The 20,527-nt window shown below is 37.1% G+C and overlaps 1 protein-coding gene across 1 annotated transcript in view; it reads left to right on the top strand.

Moving 5' to 3' along the window:
* The window catches only part of LOC306877273 (insulin-like growth factor 2 mRNA-binding protein 2), a 56,157-nt gene that overhangs the window by 13,446 nt on the left and 22,184 nt on the right, over window positions 1-20,527 (top strand). The window contains exons 3-4 of the mRNA XM_079428931.1: window positions 17,765-17,813; window positions 19,827-19,878. Coding sequence (XP_079285057.1) covers window positions 17,765-17,813; window positions 19,827-19,878 — 101 coding nt within the window. The remainder of the gene's footprint in view (window positions 1-17,764; window positions 17,814-19,826; window positions 19,879-20,527) is intronic.

Here is a 20,527-nt window from a genome sequence, read left to right as displayed (position 1 = left end):
CTGATGTAGGATTTACTTACCCAGAAATAACTAATACATTTTACAAATATTTATGAACTAAAAGCAGGTAACACAGAATTAAAGTAGAAAGATTTAAATATTACTTTCTTGTAGTACTCCAATAGTCTCTGAAAAATAAATCTAATCACAGGCACAATGTTCTAGACCGTATTTCAATTTGATTGTGTACAGCCCTAATTCTGATTTATTCATCCACATTTTTACCAAAATATGCTAAATGGCCCCTAATGATGTCTGTCAAAATATACATGTGCTTTAGTTGAGTTGTAATGGATATAATGTTTTGAACAGGGCAATCCCAGCTTGTTAAAGTAAAGAGCCTGTGTCTTTTTCAAGCATGCTGGATGTATGGCTGTGACATTTGCTGGTGGTATATATATATATCGAGCCATGGTAAAGATATAAGGTATTATATAATGTTTGTGTGGCTGCCAGTGGGCAGGACTGCTTTATTTACATTTGGAACCATGTATTAAACCAATAACGAAGGATGTGTCCCAAACAAGTCAAAATGAGGAATATCTTGTTATTAAGGAGTGTTTGGAACAACAGGAAAGATTTTAGTTTGAGCAACATCACAAACTTGCTTCATTAATATAGAATTCTTCTGGAGTGTTGACACAGGCGCGAATATTGGATCATTTTCAACAGCCTCAACTGTGATTCATTCAATCAGAATTTTGATTCATAATTATCCCGTTCATAAGTTTTAGAGTTTTGAGTCTTGTTTTTAACCCATGTTGCAGTTCAGAAGATTTTTTTTTTTTAAAGAAATTAATATTTTAGTTTGGCAAGGATGCATTAAATTGATCTTGAAATCCTGAAAAAAAAATATATAATTGGTTCCACAAAATATTAACAAAATTGAGCTGTTTTAACATTATTTTTTTTTAATGAGTCTAGCATTTAGGGTATTACCACATAGCTTTAATAATACTGTTAATATGTTATTAATTGTAATGTTTTATTAATTTTCATTATATAAACTACAACAGAAATAAATAAAATGATTGTAAATGTGATAAGTTTGTGGGCTTAACTTCAGTCTGACTGTAATGAAAAATGCCAGCGCACTTATTCAGGCGATCAACAAAGAATGACCCTGATGAGAACAAAGCATGCTTACCAGAGGTTAGATAATATTGCAGAGAAAACTTTTATTTTTGATTGTTTCATACATGTTTTTAATAGAAAATATATTTGTACATGTCACCTGGTGTGCAGTAATACTTTAAATATCGACCATTGCTGCTCATTCATTAAAAGAAGTTCATTCACCACACTTTGACGTAACTGATTACTACTTCCTTGAACTTGCATCTGCATCCCTTTTAGTTTGAACTGTCACATTTCATAACTGAACCATTGAGTGTTTTAGATGAACATAAGGAACCATAAGCCGTGACAAAGCATTCTTCTGAAATCCCCTGTACTGACTTCATTAAGTGATTCATTCAGAATGTATTGGGTCATGTTGTTGACTCAGTCCCCTGAGGGAAAATAACATGTGGACTTGAGCGGTGGCCTTGAGGACAGACCGAAGAAGTGAATTTGTTGAAACTCAAAGCTAAAAAGACATTTACGTTCATTTGACCCATCTGTTCCTTCGTTAAAGTCTGTCTTTCTCTCTTTTGAGGGGGCAAACGGCGCGGTCTCAGCGATATTGTTCACTAACAGACATGTTGCCAGGATACCAAATGAGTTTCGGTGCATTGAAAATGACCACAGTGAGGGTTTGTCTTTCAAACTTACTGAAGTGCATTTAGAAATAAATGCAATATTTGCCTCCTCCTATCATGTCTCGTTTATCTGAGAGAATGTAAGACAGCAAACCGCTCCGGTTCAGTGTGGCACTCGCTTTTATGTGACTGTTCAAGTCTTTCCTCACTTGAAGCAGCTTAATCTTTTCCAAGATGACAATATTTTTTATTGCTAATCTCACAATGAGATTTGACACCTGAAAGCTTCCCAGAGATATTCACAGGTCTTTCGTCTGAGTCAAGCTTGAGGACTTTAAACTGGAGTAGGAGTTAAATCTGACGTCTCTTATGGTCTTTGGTCATGAGCCGTCTCAAGACTTCTTCTTTATATGTGGTTTTTAAAAATTAGATTTACAAAAATGGCATTATATAGTCAAAAGTGTTATTGTTAATGTAACCTTTAAGAGAGAGTTCATCCAAAAAGGAAAAATCTGTCATTTACTCAACTTCACGTGTGATTTTGATTATTAAGAGATTTTGAAGAATGTTGGTAACCAAACTACATCGACTTACATTGTGTGGACAAAAAGAGGTTTCTTCTGTTTTACAAAAGAAACAATATGTAAAATTGAGAAAAGAAAAAAAACGTTGAACCTAAATCTTAAAAAAAGAGAATTCAAAGTTTTTAAGCTTGTAATCTAAATGTTTATATTATTTTTTTTACATGTTGTTTTTTTAATTAATGTTGCAATTATAAACTTAATTTGTACTAAAAAAGGAGCTGAATAACTGAAAAACTAAAATAACGGAAATTTTCTTTTAAGTTTCAAGCTCAAACGGAGATGCCAAAATAAGTCTGTTTAATTTCTAGGATATTCAAGTGAAAATGAAAGTAAAACTCAGAGCAGACTGTTTGAATAGCAGTTGGTGCTGTGATGGATTCAGTTATGCATGTGTAATTTGGCTAATTATCTTACTGTAAAGGGTAGGTACATCTTCATTAGTTTAGTCTAAACATCTGAGGATTTTGAACAGTGTCCCTCCTTAAGGTGGAAAAAGTTGTCTTACCGTGGATGAGCATCATTACTCCTTTTGTTAAATGTTGAGACATGTCCCCAGAAATAAATAGGGCTGCCCTCGACTACGGATTTTTGTGGTCGACTAGTAGTCGTTTATTTGAAGCATTAATCACACGTTTATTAATAAACCATTTTGAGCCTAATAAGTGCTCTAGTAGGCTACATGCATAAAGCTTGCCACAGCGCACCGGCAGAAATAATGATTATGAAAGTGTCAGGGAAAAACAGTCAGGAGACTGCATCATTTTAATAACTTGATAAACTAGTGCTTTCTTTGTTCTCTGTTTAAGAGATGAAGTCGGCGACACTGCGCTGTAGTGATGCGCCTGTGTGCATGTTTCATACAGATTACATAATCTGAGATTATTGGTTTTACATTTGAAATGGTTCAGTTGAAAGTAGATATTTCGCTCTCTGTAGATATGTTTTTCATGTCTATAAGGCAAGCACACATGGAGTTCACAGAGACCGAGACGGCAGAAAGCAGCGTATCCTGTTTGCTTTCATTATTTTATAAAAAGCGCATTTTTGTTGTTATTGTGAGTGCACACAAATAAACGTGGAGTCTTTACAGATTTGAAAGATGTATTACTCTTATCTGTATGACCAACAATGAGGGAGCATTTTAAGAGCAAGTGAGCGCACCGGCGCCTGCAGTGATCGCTACTGTTCAGATTCCACACAGACACTTGAATAGCGGATTTCTCTAGGTTAACATTAGATTGAGCGGCCATGTGAAGTTGCTAATACTTATTTCAGATGAGCAATATTTGAGGTTGATGAATGATAGGTGAGCGTTTGGTGTCCTGCCAGATGTGCTGTATTACCAAAGAATAGCCGTTAATGATCTGTCCTTCACGGACTGCATGACTTCACCTGTGGATTTATTTTTTGTTTTCTGCAACTAAGCGACCTAATAACATTTTGAACGATTAGGGGGCATCCCTAGAAATAAAGTATGATGCTGATGTGTCTGTGGGGTCATATTGGGGTCTGTTCGTGTGATGTGTCAGCTCTTAATGCAGCATGGTGAGTGTTTGAATATGAAGATGTGTGGTGCTTTTCACAGGCTAAAGTTTGTGAATCAGTGTTTCAGTGATAATCTGAAGTTGTCTTGAAGCTGCTGAATATGTGCTAAACACGAGAGCAAACATGTTGGACATGAGTGATAAGCTTGATATGGTATTTTTTGGGAGGCTTTTCTTTTTGTTGCTTTATTCCATAAATATTATCCATTCATTGCTTAAACTGAATGAGCACGCTTTGCTGAATGTAACAGTTTTCATAGAAATGTCTGATTCAGTTCTTCAAAGCTTGTTGTAGCTCAAGAGTGTAGTGAAGGGTCTGTTCATGAGTAAATGTAGGCAGGCATATGTTAATGTGCTGGTAGTTTTTGCATCATAACAGTGTTGCAGTCTAATGATCTGTTTTACAGCATAATTTCCATAGGCTGGTAGAGCTTTGTATTGTAAACATAGGAGTATGTGTTGTGTATCTGTAACATCTTATGACACTGGACACAGCACTTGCCTTCCTTTGCAGACTGTCAGACTGCTATATGGTATTCAGAGAGATTCATTTTTTGAATTCGAAGGCCTGTAGCTCTCTGTGCACAGGTGGATTGTGATGGACGTCACTTTATGGAGTGGAGAAACCGGTCTCAGTGTGCCAGAGCAGTCTGCCAAGGGCAGTTCATGCTATCATCAGCCCCGTGACTGCGCCAACTGGGTTTCAGATGAGCTGCAGTCTCTCACACATCCCTGTTTTGTCAACACTAACATTTTAAAATGTCCTCTACAACTTCCTTGTTGTTTTTGCATGTCTTGTTAAAATACTGTTGATGTTCTCAGTTGCTCTGCTGTTGGCCTTTTGATTAGACTACAGTTTATCATTTAGGTCTGCATTAATATTTTATTATCACATTATTTTATGTAAATACTAATAATCAAAATTAATAATGACAATTACAAATTCAGGGAAAATACTCAATCAACATTTCGTCAATACATTTGCTCTAATATCAAATTAGGAGCTTCTGAGTCAGATGATTTTTTACTATAAGACAGATGTGGACTGTATAAACGAAAGTGGTGTATAATTCATTAAATATGATGCACTTCTGAGTTTCATAAGATTTTGTTGGTTCTCTCCCCATCCCGATGATGCATTTATACTCCTAACAAATCCAATGAAACACACATCTTCCTGAAGAACAATAAATGCGTCTTGTAAGCAACTCGACTCAATCTCATTTTATTACTCGTTACATGAAGTCACATTAATGTAAACTATGACAGGACGTGATTTAGGATTTTCCACAGACTTGCTTGATTCAAGACTGCTTCCTTTTACTGAAGAGTAAAGGTCACTGCACACTGAGTCCGAAATTTTTGCACGTTAAAAAATGTATATGACCTCACGTTGTCAATCACGTTTGCATACTGCTTCTGAAACTTTCGTATGTCAAAAAAAATAGGATTAAGTTCAATCCTCTGCGTTTTTGCATCTGTAGCATGCATTTTGATAGGAAAGGATGGGGAATACGAAAAAACGGAAAAACGCATGCAAAAATTTGGGATTCAGTGTGCAATGTCCTTTATAGAGACAATAATGCATTACTGTTGAATGATGTTAATATCATTTCTCAGCAAATATTATATGCTGTTGTATTAATTTGACATGCATATTAACAGGCACATTCAATAATTAGTTCAACTGAAACATTTTAATTACTTTAGAGCTGTAATATAAACATAGACTTTAGTCATCTCATGTTATTCAAGGGAAAACTGTTTTAGAGATGCGGTGAGGATGCCTCATGTAAACACTCCTTCCTGTCTCTTGCTGTCTCAACCATTAATATCCAGGAGCAAAGTGGTCAAGCTCCTTACCAGAAGTATTGTGTTTCTCTAATGGGGCTGCTATTTAGAGCAGGTATTTCTCAAGTAGGAGAACAAGCAGATCACGGTTACTGGTGGAAGATGAAAGCACAAATAACTGATAAATACTTGCAGATTCGTGTTGCCAAGGTTTTTAGTATGTGTGCGTGACTGACCCATAAAATGGAGCAGTACTGGAAACAGCTGGCAGACTTTACCTTTATTTACCTAACAACAACTCTGCTGCACCATGCTTTGAAAGCAAACTCCCAGCATGCTGATTACTTAATGCATCAGTGCACTAACAGTGCCCTCCTCCAAATCCTGTGATCTCTTCAGCTGAACATTTAAGCAAACAGAGAACCTGCAGGATACAGTATGCTGTAGTAATTTCTGTCATGCTTTCCTCGCTCCATGCTGGATTTCATGCATTTCTACAGTGCTGTTGTAGAGCGATGTGGATTATTTTTTTTTTATTAGAGAGCAGGGTGGCCAATATAACACCAATATATAAGATAACACTCTATTTCATTTAAAGAGATTAAATAATGCATGCATAATGATTTCTGCAATGACATTTATTTACTAGTTCTATTTACTAAAGTAATTAGAAATAATTTGAAAATAAGTCAATTTAAAAAATAATTTGAGCTGGATCATAACATTTTCTTTAATTCGGTCGCACTTTATTTTAAGGTCCAATTCTCGCTATTAATAAACCATTAACTATGACTTTTTTGCTGCTTATTAATAGTTCGAAAGGTAGTTAAGTTTAGGTTTTGGGTAGGATTAGGGATGAAGAATATGGTCATGCAGAAAATATGTGCTTTATAAGTACTAATAAACTGCCAATATGTTAATAATAGACATGCTAATAAGCAACTTGTTAATAGTGAGCATTGGTCCATATACTAAATTGTTACTAATGATTCTTTTAGCTTTTTATGACTTTTGAGGAAACCTCTCTGTAAACTGTCCTTTTCTTTTTAGTGAACAGTGATAATTATATGAAAGTATAATTAACTTAGATTAAACATAACTGAGTAAAATGTTTTAGTTTTGTATTTTTAAGCTTCAGTGTTGTGATTTCATGACTGTGACCAGTCACTCTGACCGTTGTCTTGCCACTGGTTTGCCTCCTCTGTCTCTCATTGGATGAGAGTGTAGTGCTCTCTGATAGGCTGTGCCAGTCAGTGGGCGGGGCTGTGACGGGGTGGCGCTTGCTCGGGGTGCTGCTGTGTGATCTGTGTGTAAGTGAGCTGCTCGAGTTGTAGTTACGCCTGCAGCAGTAAGCACTGCGTTGTAAATTGTAGTTAACATCATAATCTTGTATGTACTCTGTAACGCAGTAGCAAGAGTGTCTCAGTGCATTGTGTGTCTGCATTTGAATGTTCCATTTTAAAACCACAGTTGTATTCATGGCAAAGATTAACTAGTGAAATAAATAGTGCCTGTAGCAATCCCAAGACTGACAGGAATCTGTCTCACTACTTTATGGTTCAGTGTAGATGCATATTATGCACTGTAAAAAACAAATGTTTACATCTACCAATATCTATAATTAAATATTAAATTATATTAAATTGCATAGCAGCATATTTTTTTTTTCCATTGCATTGTATTGCATTGAATTGCATTGCGTTGAATGGAAATCGGATCACATTGCATAGTAAAAGGGGTGAATGACATTGCATCACATCGGTAGCTGCTTCAAATGTATCTTTAATGTATCGCATTGTTGGATATGCATCGAGATGCGTATCGCATCGCCTCAGTTATGGAGATGCACATCCCTAGTATGTGTGTGTGTGTGTGTGTGTGTGTGTGTGTGTATATATATGTATATATATAATTTTTTTATTTATTCATTCTGTGGACTGATGCGACAAAAGTTGAACTTTTTGGAAGGTGCGTGTCTCATTACATCTGGTGTAAAACCAACAGAATTCCATAAAAAACATCATACCAGCAGCCAAACATGGTGGTGGTAGTGTGGTGGTCTGGGGCTTTGCAGCTTCAGGACCTGGACGACTTGCCATAATTTATGGAACCATGAATTCTGCACTCTATCAGAAAATCCTGAAGGAGAGTGTCCGGCCATCAGTTTGTGACCTCAAGCTCAAGCGCATTTGGGTTATGCAGCAGGACAATGATCCCAAACACACCAGCAAGTCCACCTCTGAATGGCTCAAGTTGCTTAAATCCAATTAAGATGCTGTGGCATGACCTCAAACAGTCCATTCATGCTCAAACCCTCCAATGTGGCTGAATTAAAACAATTCTGCAAAGAGTGGGCCAAAATTCCTCCACAGCGACATGAAAGATTCATTGCCAGTTATTGCAAACGCTTGATTGCAGTTGTTGCTGCTAAGGGTGGCACAGCTAATTATTAGATTTAGGGGGTATTTACTTTTTCACGTAGGGCCAGGCAGGTTTGGTAAGGTTCAGTATTTCAAAACTGCATTTTGTATTTACTCTGGTTATCTTTGTGTAATATTAAAATTAGTTTGATCTGAATCTTTTAAATGACAAATATGCAAAGAAAAAACACAAACAAAAACAGGAAGGGGGCAAAAACCTTTAAAACTTTTCACGGCACTGTGTGTGTGTATATAATAAAACTGAAATAAAAAAAAAAACCTTAATTCACTGATTAATGCTGAATGCATGGACACATTAAAATACATTGACTAGACAAGTGGTTTCCAACCTTTTGCAAGGTGTTTATCTGTTGTTTAAACCCCGGGTTTAGGAATGTACAGTGATGTCAGCTAATGAATACCCAGGATTAATTGTTAACCCGGGATAACACCCCATTTCTAACATAGTAAGCTTATTTTAGTTCCTCAAAACTTTAAGCAAGTACTAAACATTCCTAAACGGCTACATAAACCTTTCCTCCTTAAACTAGGAGTTCATGAGTGTCTCCTAAGAGCATGGCTGTCTGACTGCTGCTTTGAGTGAATATTGACAGCAGCAGAGGGCCTGTCAGGGAACTGTTGCCTCCATTTACCCGCGAGGAGCATCTGCCTCACGCAGGATCTCAGCCAGGCAGGTGGAAACACTGCATTCTCATTAGCCTTCGCTCTGAGAGTGAGAGCGGCAGCAAATGAGAAGGAGATGGAGAGGGTTATGTGGTGTTGTTGTCCCCCTTAGGTCCTTTTGTAGGAATGTCTAAGGCACAGAATAGAGGGCAGTATAGATCAGAATGGTTAGGAAGGTTTCTGCAGTGATCGATAAACGTCTCTGTCACAGGTTACGTTCATCATGTTGAATGTTTTTGGTGTCATTTGAGCATGTTGTATAAAACATTGCCTTTCTCTGTGATGTTTATTTGGCAGGAGTTCTCTCTCCTCTCCTTACACTCTGAGGTAAATGTAAATCTGAATACATGGTACATTTATACCCATCTGAGAAATTAAAATGTAAATGTTTTTCATACTTAAGAGATGACTGGATTTTTAAGCCAACTCTACAAAATAGGTGTGTTTTCTCCAAATAAATAGTGTAGTCACTGAGTTTATTCTTGAAATGCATGGCATAATCTTGTTTTTTCTTTTAAAAGTGCCTGTTCTGTTGGTGTTAGAAAAGTACTCGGTGTTCCAGTGACACTTGGACAGTTCCGAGTTTTAGTTCCTGTCGTGAGAATTTCTGTAGTGACTTCAGGAAACACTGAAAGCTCAGTCAGTTGTAACAGTGGGGAGGAAGTCATTTGTGTTGATCTCAAGGCAGACACAACATTTGTGCAAAAGTACTCTTAGCTCCATCTTCAGCAACTCCTCTGACTAGAAGAGTGACCCTCTGGTTGAGGCGTTAACCTCAGTTGGTTGCACTCTGAATGCTGCTTTTATTATAGTATTCCTGCTGAATTTGAGCTGTTTCTGTGTATTTGACCTTTTGTGAGGGAGACATAATCTGGGTTAATTTACTATCATCTCATTTAGTGCTTTTTTTTATTTCAATATAAAAGAATTAAATGCATGATAAATTGTGTAAAATATAATTTGCTAAATATTTACTTTCTAATATATTTTTCTACTCATCATTAAATTTACTGTTAGATTTACGCTATTGTTCAAAAGTTTGGGTTGGTAAATGTTTGTTTCTAAATGTTTTTGAAAGTCTCTTATGTTCTCATGCTGTTGTATTTGACCAGAAATGCAGTGAAAATAGTAATATTGTGAAATGTTATTACAATTTAAAACTATTTTCTATTTTTTCTATGTTCTATAAAATGTCATTTATTCCTGAAATGCAAAGCTGAATTTTCAACAGCCATTACTCCAGGCTTTAGTGTCACGTGATCATTCAGAAATAATATAAATGACGATGGGATACTCAAGAAACATTATCATTTATCAGATAAAATATCATTATCAACTAATTTTGAAAACAGTTTTGCTGCTTTGTTGTCATGGAAACTGCAATGATTTAAAAACAACACAAAAACAGTATTCTTTTGAATAGAAAATCCAGAAGAAGTGTTAATATGAAAAACAAATCTTTTCACTGTCACAATTATAGCATTCTTGCTGAAGAAAAATATTGATTTTATTTAAAAACAAAATCTTGACCCTAAACTTTAAGCATAAATGCTTCTTTTTTCATAGGGGTTCCTGAGACTGAGGGGAAACCATTGTGGCTTTTAATGTTCATGTGCATCCAAAACTATTAAAGCCAGGAATGTAATTCTTTTTACAGCCCAAGTACAAGACATTTGAAGTAGGGCTGCATTTCATGCATCTGAGGAGGGAGCAAACGCTCCTGAAACTTCCAACTTAGCTCTTCTTCTTTGAGTCTTTATGAGGCCACACTGTGGGACGTATAGGACAGACATGGAACATTGGCCGTCTGTGGCTTGCGAGCTGCCGCCTGGTGTCAGTTCTGCACACCCTTATGAGTGTGTGAGTGTATGTGTCCTGCCACCCATATGGAGTGGAGCCACTATGTCTCATCTCTGCATGAGTGCGTTTTTTGTTCCTGTGGATGTTACCCATCATAACGTCTGCTCCTCCCATGAGACTAATATAGATTTAGATTCTAAGATGCAACAATAAATGGTAGGGTTGGGTAATGGTAGGATATTCACAACTTTCTATTTGATCCAAAACCTCTTGATTTGACTTTGATTTGATCCATTTGGATATTAGGCACAATACAGGTCAAAAAAATTAAGGAAAAAGTGTCTCAACAAAAGTGGTAAAATAGACAAGGAAACCCTGTCAGTTGGTACAATACTATAATATTAAAGGCTCAAATTAACAAAAGAGTCTAATGTATTAAAACACAATTGCTATTTATGTTTTTAAATATTAAAATATTAGTAGCTGTAACTCTGCTGTGCTATTAAATGCACGATGCAGGAAAAATCCAAATAACAGTCTTTTAATGATAAATCCACACAAGAAACCGAAGTAATCCAGGAGCAAGGGGTAGCACAACACGAAGATACAAACAAATAATAGCAGACAGGGCTTAGAAACACAGGGACTAATGAGATAATAAACCAAACACAGGTGAACCGAATGACTAATTAAACTGGGAAAACTAGGTCACAGGGGAGACTCAAAACTCAGACATGTGACAGTAGCATACATCTGATTTGCACAAAGCAGTTTTTAGCTACTTTTTAATAATGTGATTGTGTTTACATTCTAACAGTGTCTGACATAACTTGATTTCAAGACAGATTTCAGACATTTCAGTTTCTTTCAACACACCTTCTGATGTTCAGTCATGTTTATTTTATGCTTTAACAAGTAGTAAAGTTGGAGAAAGCGATGATCTTTATGTGCTGTTGCTTTAACTGAGGCTACAGTGATCTGTCACACCATATTAAAAGCATCAAAACAATGTTTATTGTTTAAGTTTCATGATAAAATTGACAGAATTTGAAAGCTGAGACTTGGTTTCATATCAAAAGTAACACAAAGCTTGTTATGATTAATGGATGGCAGGCTTGTTGCAAATAGTGTTTAGTTAAGTTTTGTTCATGCATCAACAGCATAGACTAATAGATCAATTTAAGAATCAATATTGGTTCTCAAAATGAATATTACTCAAGTGATTGATATCGTCAACCCAATAAATGGCCATTTTGTTGGTTAGCGCTGCTTTCTTGTTGCCGTTTGCTGCCCCTTTTCTAGTCAGCATGAGGATTAAAGATGATTATTGTGGTACCAAAGGTCTTTATTATGGTGCTATTCCACTGCGTTGTACGACTCGGCACAGCTCGGTTCAGCTACGGTTTAGTACCGCTTTAAAGTGGGTGGGATTATTTACGTGTTATTATAGTTGCGCTGCCTCTACTGCCGTGGCTCCTGAAAAACTCGCTGGATCCGCTCCTTGGCTATCAACGAGAGGACAGGCTGTACTTCCTCAACAGACGCGTCATGTTTTGGTAACGGTATGGTTCGCTTGGAACCTCGGCCGAGGTGGTACTAAAAAGGTACCAGGTACTGTACCCAGTGGAAAACCCCCCAAAAGTGAACCGTATCGAACCGTAGTACCATGCTGTGGAAAAGCACCATTATATTTACACCAAGGTTTAAATGGGAGAGGCTAATGGGAGCATCCTAACCAGCCAAACCTTGCCCCCTTGTAAGGAACATGTAGTATTTAAGCTTCAGTGTAGATGTCTCAGGAGCAGGAGGTCATGCTTTGTGTCCACAGCCAAAGGATTAGAGAGCAGTGAGGTCCACCTCTTTCTCGTCCTCCAATGAGGAAAGGCTGAAGGTTTGTTCTCTGTCAGCACACGTGTGATGCCCAGTGAGCCGCCCCTACTCACGTGCCTGCGTTGTGGCCGGGTGATTTATGTATGGTGAATAACATTTAATCTGGCTGACAGGGATGATCGGATGGTGGTCGTTAGCAGGTCTGAGAGGTCCTGGCCCAAGGTGAATGCTTCTATTCTGACCCGTCTGCTGCACGGCGAACGTTCCTTCGCACCATCCGCGCGGATGTGAGGATCTGTATGCGAGCGTGTGCGCCGACATGGTTTTCTAGCTTGCACGCTGCAGCTGGCTGCTGTAAATATTAGCTTTTCAAATGAACGTGGCCACCCTCAGATATTCAAAGGCAGAAATTGAGAAGCATGTTTTTTTATTTAGTTGTCTGGCAGCCTTTTCTAAACCAGCAGCAGACAGCTTGGTTACGTTCAACAAACATACGGTAAGCAGTGCATTCAGCCTGCATCTTCTAGTGCTGGTGGTTTTGGACTGGGGTGAAGGGGTCTGTGAGACTGGTTTCAAAAGGCCATTGGGTTCAGCTCCATTACACATAAATATAAACAAATACTCACTGAAGAGATTTGAAAATAACAAGCTAATAAACCTGCCCCCTCCTGATGGCACATCATAAATTGATCCTCAGAGATCTAGAATCTGCCTCAGTGTTAGTGTGTGAGCTCATTTATGCCATTATTTTATATGTGCGTGAGTGGGACTAATGCAAAATTAACGTTTTGCTTCTCTGTGCACAAAAAAAATTAAAAAAATTCATTTGTCATTACATTTTATGAAATTTCTTTTTTTTGGACATATGTGTACTAATTTAAAGCTTGTTTAGTTTTTATCATATGCAACCATATTAAAATTCGGGTTGATATTTGCTGATAACCAGTAAATAGCCTTTATTTTGTCTAAATAAATAAAAAATGAAACACTGAAACATGCAATCAATTTTATTTAAATGCTATAAATGCTATGAATCATGACACTATAATGTGAAGTGTGAAAAATGAATATGCATTTTGAGATGATGGAAATGATCATGCATTTACATAACTTCTCGACGATACTGATCAATTGAAAATAAATGTCTAATATTAGCCAAATAAGCAATTTAGTACCATTATTTCATTTTTGGACCTTTATGGGAATGCGGAGGAAAAAAGACCCAAAAAATGTGGGCGAAAAGGGGAAACGGGATCAAGAAATGATGCAAGCTGGACTCAAACTTGTGTTGCCCATGCAAGCACCATCATGCAGGTGATGGAGCATTTGCACCAGGCCACATCTCAGACAACGTGAACAGCTTAAAGGGATCGTTCACCCAAAAATGGAAATTTGATCAAACGCAAAGTGAAAGTAAAGTCTGTCATGTGTGCATGAAAACAAACACAAAATAACACATTTGCATGAGAGAACTCTCTGAAAAAGCACAGAAAACCTCACAACTGAGTACTTTGACATAAAACAATTCCAAAAACAAGGATGAAACCGCTGTATATATCAGATAAAACACTGGAATATATGTCTTCGCGTCGCTAGGAGATGTCCCGGTGAAATTGATTCTGAGTACAGTCAGCGGATCAAGCCATTTATGTATATTTTGTAAACAATTATAATCTTCACTATTTTTCTGTTGCACTCCGTATTTTTCGCGCTCATTTTGTGTGTAGTTTGTGAATCATTTGCACTATTTGTATTGTTGTAATGGTTTTCACTATTAGCTGCACGGTTTGTGTTTGTTGTTGTTCATACTCAGATTGAAAATATATTTCTCTGAAAAAAGTCACTTTTTACTGCGTTATTATATAGCACTGATTCCATTTGCTTTGCTCCCTAAACGTTTTTTTGGGCACATCTATATTGTTAATAAACTAAATAGACCTGTTTTTTCACTGAAAAGCGCCTATAACAAGATTGTAATAAATGGCTCTAACTTGCTTAGGGAATGTTAGATGTAGACAACAAGCAGATACAACTTCTAAAGGGAAAAATCCAAACTTCAGGAGTTTCTGTTTGAGTACACAGTAAAAAACACCCAATTGTTGCTTGCGTTTTTCTTGAAATTCATACATTCTTAGAGAAAACAAAAGGAAAATTGGGACTTTAAATTAGCTAGACTGAAACTGAATGATATGGCACTTGATGCTGACTGCTAGAATAGGTCTTAAAAAACAAAGACAATTAAAAAAATGTTCTAGTCTTTAAGGGTTAAATTGTGTTCCGGAGATAAAGTCTTACGGGTTTGGAACAACACACGGGTGAGTAATTAATGACAGAATTTTCATTTGTAGGTGAACTATCCCTTTAAGGTCCTTTATATGCATGTTATTTATGAATGTGAAGAAAGGCAGAGAGATGCTCATGCTGAGGTTTACCAGGATCCTCCTGTGATGGGCAGGGCGTGTGCGTCTGAGTCTGTGCACGTCCAGTAACCCAGTGCTGCCACAGGCATGCTGAAAATGAGGAGCCCCTGAAGAGTTGTGGAGAGCACTGTCACTTTTTCCACCCCAGCAGGGTGGAGGAGAGATGGAGAGATAGACGAGGAGAAGAGAAGGAAAGAACACGGATGGTTATGGTGGTTAGAGGGAGAGAGTGAGCAGACAGAGAAAAGAAGCCGTCCACTTGTTGTGTCGTCGGCACTTGAACCTCAACACAAGGCATGATGTAGAATGAACCGCTGCTGCTAGTCTCTCCTGTGATTCACTGACTCAGCCTTCACAAGTTTTATAGAAGGGTAGTCCACTGACAATAAAAAGAAAAGTTCCCACTTTATATTAAGTGGCATTAGCTGCCATGTACTTACATATAAATTAATAATTTGGTACAATGCACTAATTGTGTACATATATATTTTAACTTGTACTTCTATTTAAAGAAATAACACGTTATTTTAAGGTGTCATAATACATAGTAATTACCTAATTAAATCCTTTTTTTTTTTTTTTTTACGCCAAATGAGGGTTTGTGCCGGCGCAAGCGGATAGTAAATCTGGCCCCAAATCTTAAATACTGTACATTATGTTGTGGTGCCTAAATTCACTTTAGCATTTAAAAATGTTTCATTTTAGTGTTAAATTTCTACCCTAATATGAAAATAATTATCAGTATTGGAACAGATTTTCTAATATTAATCCTTAGTTTACACTACTGTTCAAAAGTTTGCAGTCGGTAAGATTTTTTAATGTTTTTGAAAGAAGATTCTAATACGAAGTCAATAATAAAAACAGTGATATTGTGAAATATTATGACATTTGACAACTGTTTTCTGTTTGAATATATATGTAATTTATTCCTGTGATCAAAGCTGAATTCTCAGCATTATTACTCCATTTACACAAGAAACATTTCTTACTATTATCAAAGATGGAAAATAGTTGTGCTGCTTAATGTTTTTGTGGAAACTGATACTTTTCCAAGACTGTTTGACTAGAAAGCATTTATTTGAAGTATAAATCTTTTGTAACATTATAAATGTATTTACTGTAATGTTTGATCAATTTAATGCATCCTTGCTGAATCAAATATTATTAATAAAAATTGTACTGACCTAAACTTTTGACTTGTATCGTACATATGGTTTGTAAAAAGATTATTTAAATGAATAGAACAGAAACAAATACATTTTGTAGCATTCAATTCATGGCAAAAAATGTATATGTATGGTATGTGCTGTTTATCTGTAGACTGGTATAATGGCATGGCTGGAGTAGCACTACAGGTGCATCAGAACTACAAATGACATGCCTGTCAACTCAATGGACTTCTCCACTGCAGACAGCATCATTGATTATAATGAGAGCAATTTAGTTTATCAAGTGGAGCCGATCGTGTCCGCTGTAGATACGGTGTTACAGTTGAACCTCTAATTGGAGGGTCAAGATGAAGAGGTGGAGGTTTGAGCTGAACTGCCATGCTCAGATGGGATATCCCAAATTGCCCCTTCTCAACAAGAGGCTTAAAAGGATTGACCGTTTGCAGGCCACAGCATTAGGGAAGGGATGCGTTAAGGCCGAGGCTGTTGGAAGGCTTGAGGAAGTGTCACGGTTTACAGAGCCGTGTGAGTGCTCGAATCCCCGTCGTGTATTGCAAAGTGTGCTGGGTAGAGGGTGAGAAAATGTGTAAAGACATGAGTGAGGGCAGCTTCGCGGTGTATTAAGCTCACTCTGAAAGAATGAGTTTAATCTCTTCCTGTTGGGTACCGTGCAAAATAATGCTTGGTGCATCTTTGTAAGCCTCTTGTTTAACTGTCTGTTTACTCTGCATTATCAAAGTCTACCTGCAGAAGAGCCCTAATGAACGGAGAGTGAAAGTGCCTCTGTAGATCTGGTTCTCTCTCTCTCTCTGCTCTTTTAAATCTCTTCCTCTGGCCAGCTCAGTTCCACTCAGTTTAATGTAGTTGTTAACAGCTTGCGGTGGAGCGGTTTGTGTGGCTCTGGTGTCAGGACGCTCACAAGGCTGGTGGGTAGCATCGGACCCGACGAATGAAGGATCATAGACGCAGTCAAATCCCTCTGGGGGACCTGCTCTCCCTTTACTACTCCACTTCTCTCTCTCTCTCTCTCTCTCTCTCTCTCTCCTGAACATGTGTCATTGGACGGTTGCCCACAGTGAACACGATGAGCTTGTGATTGGTTTAAAGGATTTGAGCAAATTTTAGAATGGTGAAGGAAGACTTTGGACTTCTAGACAGCAAGGCAATAGATTTATCAAAATACTATGCAATAACTGTATTAAAAATGCTACAATTTGGGCAAGTTACATTTTAGCCTAAGAATAAAAATATTACAAGACATGATTTTCACACATTTAACATAAAAATGAACAATTTCAACAACAATTTTTGTATACTGTATACCAATATCACAAAACTTAGCAATATAACGGCAGTATTTTTATACTTAAACATTTGAAAATATAAAAAATGTTATGCTGGATAGTGTTTTCAGAGTCATTGATTCAGTGAGTAGAATTGATTTTCTTAAATTCAAATGGCTCACGCCCATTTTTGCGTGCTTTTCGTAGAATTCGTTCGCGCGTTATTTGAGAACGGCTTGACGAATCAACTTGAATTCCATAATTTGTTCAGTCTTAGTAATGATTTATGAGATGATACAGTCCTTGAGAGTTTTTAGAGAAAAGCACTTAGAAATAATCATCATTCACAATATTTCAAGAATGTGTTTATGGTTTCTCATGCCAAAACAAGTGGAAAGCTTAAGTTATAGTTTAGTCTCTGATCTAGAAGCAGCCTGTATGTTTTCATGCTGTAGCACCTATGTTGAATACTGCTGTGCATCTCCCTTTCACTTTCTTTTTTTGTCTCACTGTCGCTCTCCTTCTTTCTGTGTCCGCAGGAGTCGGAAGATTCAGATCCGGAACATTCCTCCTCATCTCCAGTGGGAGGTGAGTGTGTAACCGCTCGGACAGAGAGAACAGTGTGTGTGTGTGGTCAAGACTCTGTCTGTCTCCTCTGGGCTGCAGCGCTTCTTTCTTTAACTCACAGTGTGTTAGGGAAGCTCCACCCACACACACACACAAGTACACTTCCTCTGCAGTCCATGTGAATCTGTCTGGTGAGAGTTCAGCCCTGGTGACCCGATTGTAAATCCTGATGACATCATTACAGTGAGCGCTGGCCCACTTGCACGCTCTCACACACTTGTGCATGTATTTGGACACTGTGCCTCTGTATTCTGCATTGCTCTTTTGAGTTTAGCAGTTCACTGTGTAAAAACTGGTGCGTTCATTCAATATCATACCATATGTGACCCTGGACCACAAAACCAGTCTTAAGTGTCAATTTTTCAAAATTGATATTTATGCATCACCTGAAAGCTGAATAAATAAGGTTTCCATTGATGTATGGTTTGTTATGATCGGACAATATTTGTCTGAGATGCAACTATTTGAAAATCTGGAATCTGAGGGTGCAAAAAAATCTAAATATTGAGAAAATCACCTTTAAAGTTGTTCAAATGAAGTTCTTAGCAATGCATATTACTAATCAAAAAATGAAGTTTTGATGTATTTACGGTAGGAAATTTACAAAATATCTTCTTGGAACATGATCTTTACTTAGTTTTTCTCGATTGCTTAAACACATTTCTTAAAATTAGGTCTTTTTCGCAAAACTCTTAACACAAATCTATAACTTCTAACTCAATTCCCCAAATGTCCTATATTCAGGTCAAAGTTAAGCTCTCCACTCAAAACAACTCAATCTTGCTGAAAAACCAAACTTTGCTCTCAGACATGACACACAAACCCTCAAACACACACACACACTACAACACAGTCTTACACATTGATGAGAAATTCAAAACAATACTACAAAAACTGGTAATAAGTGTTGCTTGTGGTACTCCCCATGTGTTTTATTCATTAATTTAATGTACTGTAGAGTACAGTACAATACAGCAAACAACAACAAAAATAAATATAGCTGCAAGCAGCAATTACGGGGCCAAGCACTACAGAAGCAAGCATCAGACCAACTGCAGAAATTAGTAATTGAAGCCATTTTAGGATGATTTTAGTCAAAACGGCTGAAAAATCATAACCTCTAGCAGTTTTGAATCTGAGCATGAACAGGCACTTGACACAAGCTTCACAGAACTGAAGAATATCATTGAATAATAAAATTCTCAAAACATTGTCTCAAACAAAGTCATGTAATGATTTTGAAATATGATGAATAAATGAACTTTTAACTTTAACAGCCCCAGGTGACTGAACTGTTGTTGTATGATGAGAGCTACACTACTGTTCAAACGTTTGGGGTCAATTAGATTTTTTTTAATTAAAGAAATTAATATTTTTGTAGCAAGGAAGCATGAAATTGCGCGACAAAAGTGACAGTAAAACACTATTAATGTTACAAAAGATTACAGTTTCAAATAAATGCTCTTGTGTATTCATCAAATAATTCTGTGAGGGGGAAAAAAAAACATATTGAGCAGTATATTAACTTTTCAACATTGTTTCTTGATCACCTAATTAGCATATTAGAATAATTTCTTCTGAAAGACTGGCATAATTGATGCTGAAATTCAGCTTTACCATCACATAAAGCATTTTAATTAATTTAAATGTTTTAAATTGAAAACATAATTTTTAATTGTAATATTTCACAGTATCATTTTATTTTCAATCAAATAAACGAGATATAAGAGAAAATCTTACTTCCACCAAACTTTTAAATGGTAGTGTATGTATACTTTGTGTTAGACAGAGAAATAATAGCATACAGGGTTTGATATTTGGCATAATGGTGAGTATAATGATGGCATTTTCATTTCAGGGTGAACTATTCATTTTATTTCCCATCTCTCCTATTTTCTGGCATTCAATCTAAAAACAGTTTATGAGATGTTTTGCTGTTTGTGTTTGTAACTGATTGTTCTCTTCTCATTGCAGGTTTTGGACGGCCTATTAGCAGAGTATGGTACTGTAGAAAATGTGGAACAAGGTAAATTAGTTGCCATAGTCTAAAGTGAATATACTTGCATGTATAGTATACTACGTTTAATTTTTTTTTTGTTTGCGTAGTTGACATTTTAAGCAGTGCTAAATTCCATCTAAAAATGTTCAAATACTTTTGTAATCAACATGTTTGCAGCTTGTATCAGGTGGAGGCTGAATCACATTCATATTTACGGTATAAGTGAAGTACCCATTTATGAACCCATTAAGAGTCTTTTCTGTTGGGGACTTGGCCTTATAGCACATGTGCTGATGTACTGTGGATGAGTCTAAATTGCTAACAGACAGTGGACTCCAGAGACAATGTGTGCGTTTAGATCACACGTTATCCAAACTTAAATCACATCAACACATGCTGCCAGTGGAGACGACTCAGTTTTGAGGTTCTGTAATTGTCTTTCCCAAATGAGAGCGAGCGTGAGAGGGAGGCACACAGGCAGGGCGCCTAGGACTGAGTGTGAATGAGAGGAGGTCACAGACAGAGGGATGAACTCTGCTCTGGCTGACATGAGCAGTGTGTGGATTGACGTGGGACAGATTGGCCAGGCTCCAGCTGTAACGTGTGTAGGGAGGAAGGCGCCTGCGGTCTCGTTCTCACTCGCAGCTGAGATGGATTGCGTGTATACCTGGTATGA

This window comes from Barbus barbus (genome assembly GCF_936440315.1).
Source record: "Barbus barbus genome assembly, chromosome: 11".
Taxonomy (NCBI): domain Eukaryota; kingdom Metazoa; phylum Chordata; class Actinopteri; order Cypriniformes; family Cyprinidae; genus Barbus; species Barbus barbus.
Note: the sequence above shows the minus strand (reverse complement) of the source record. Positions and strands in the feature narration are given on the sequence as shown.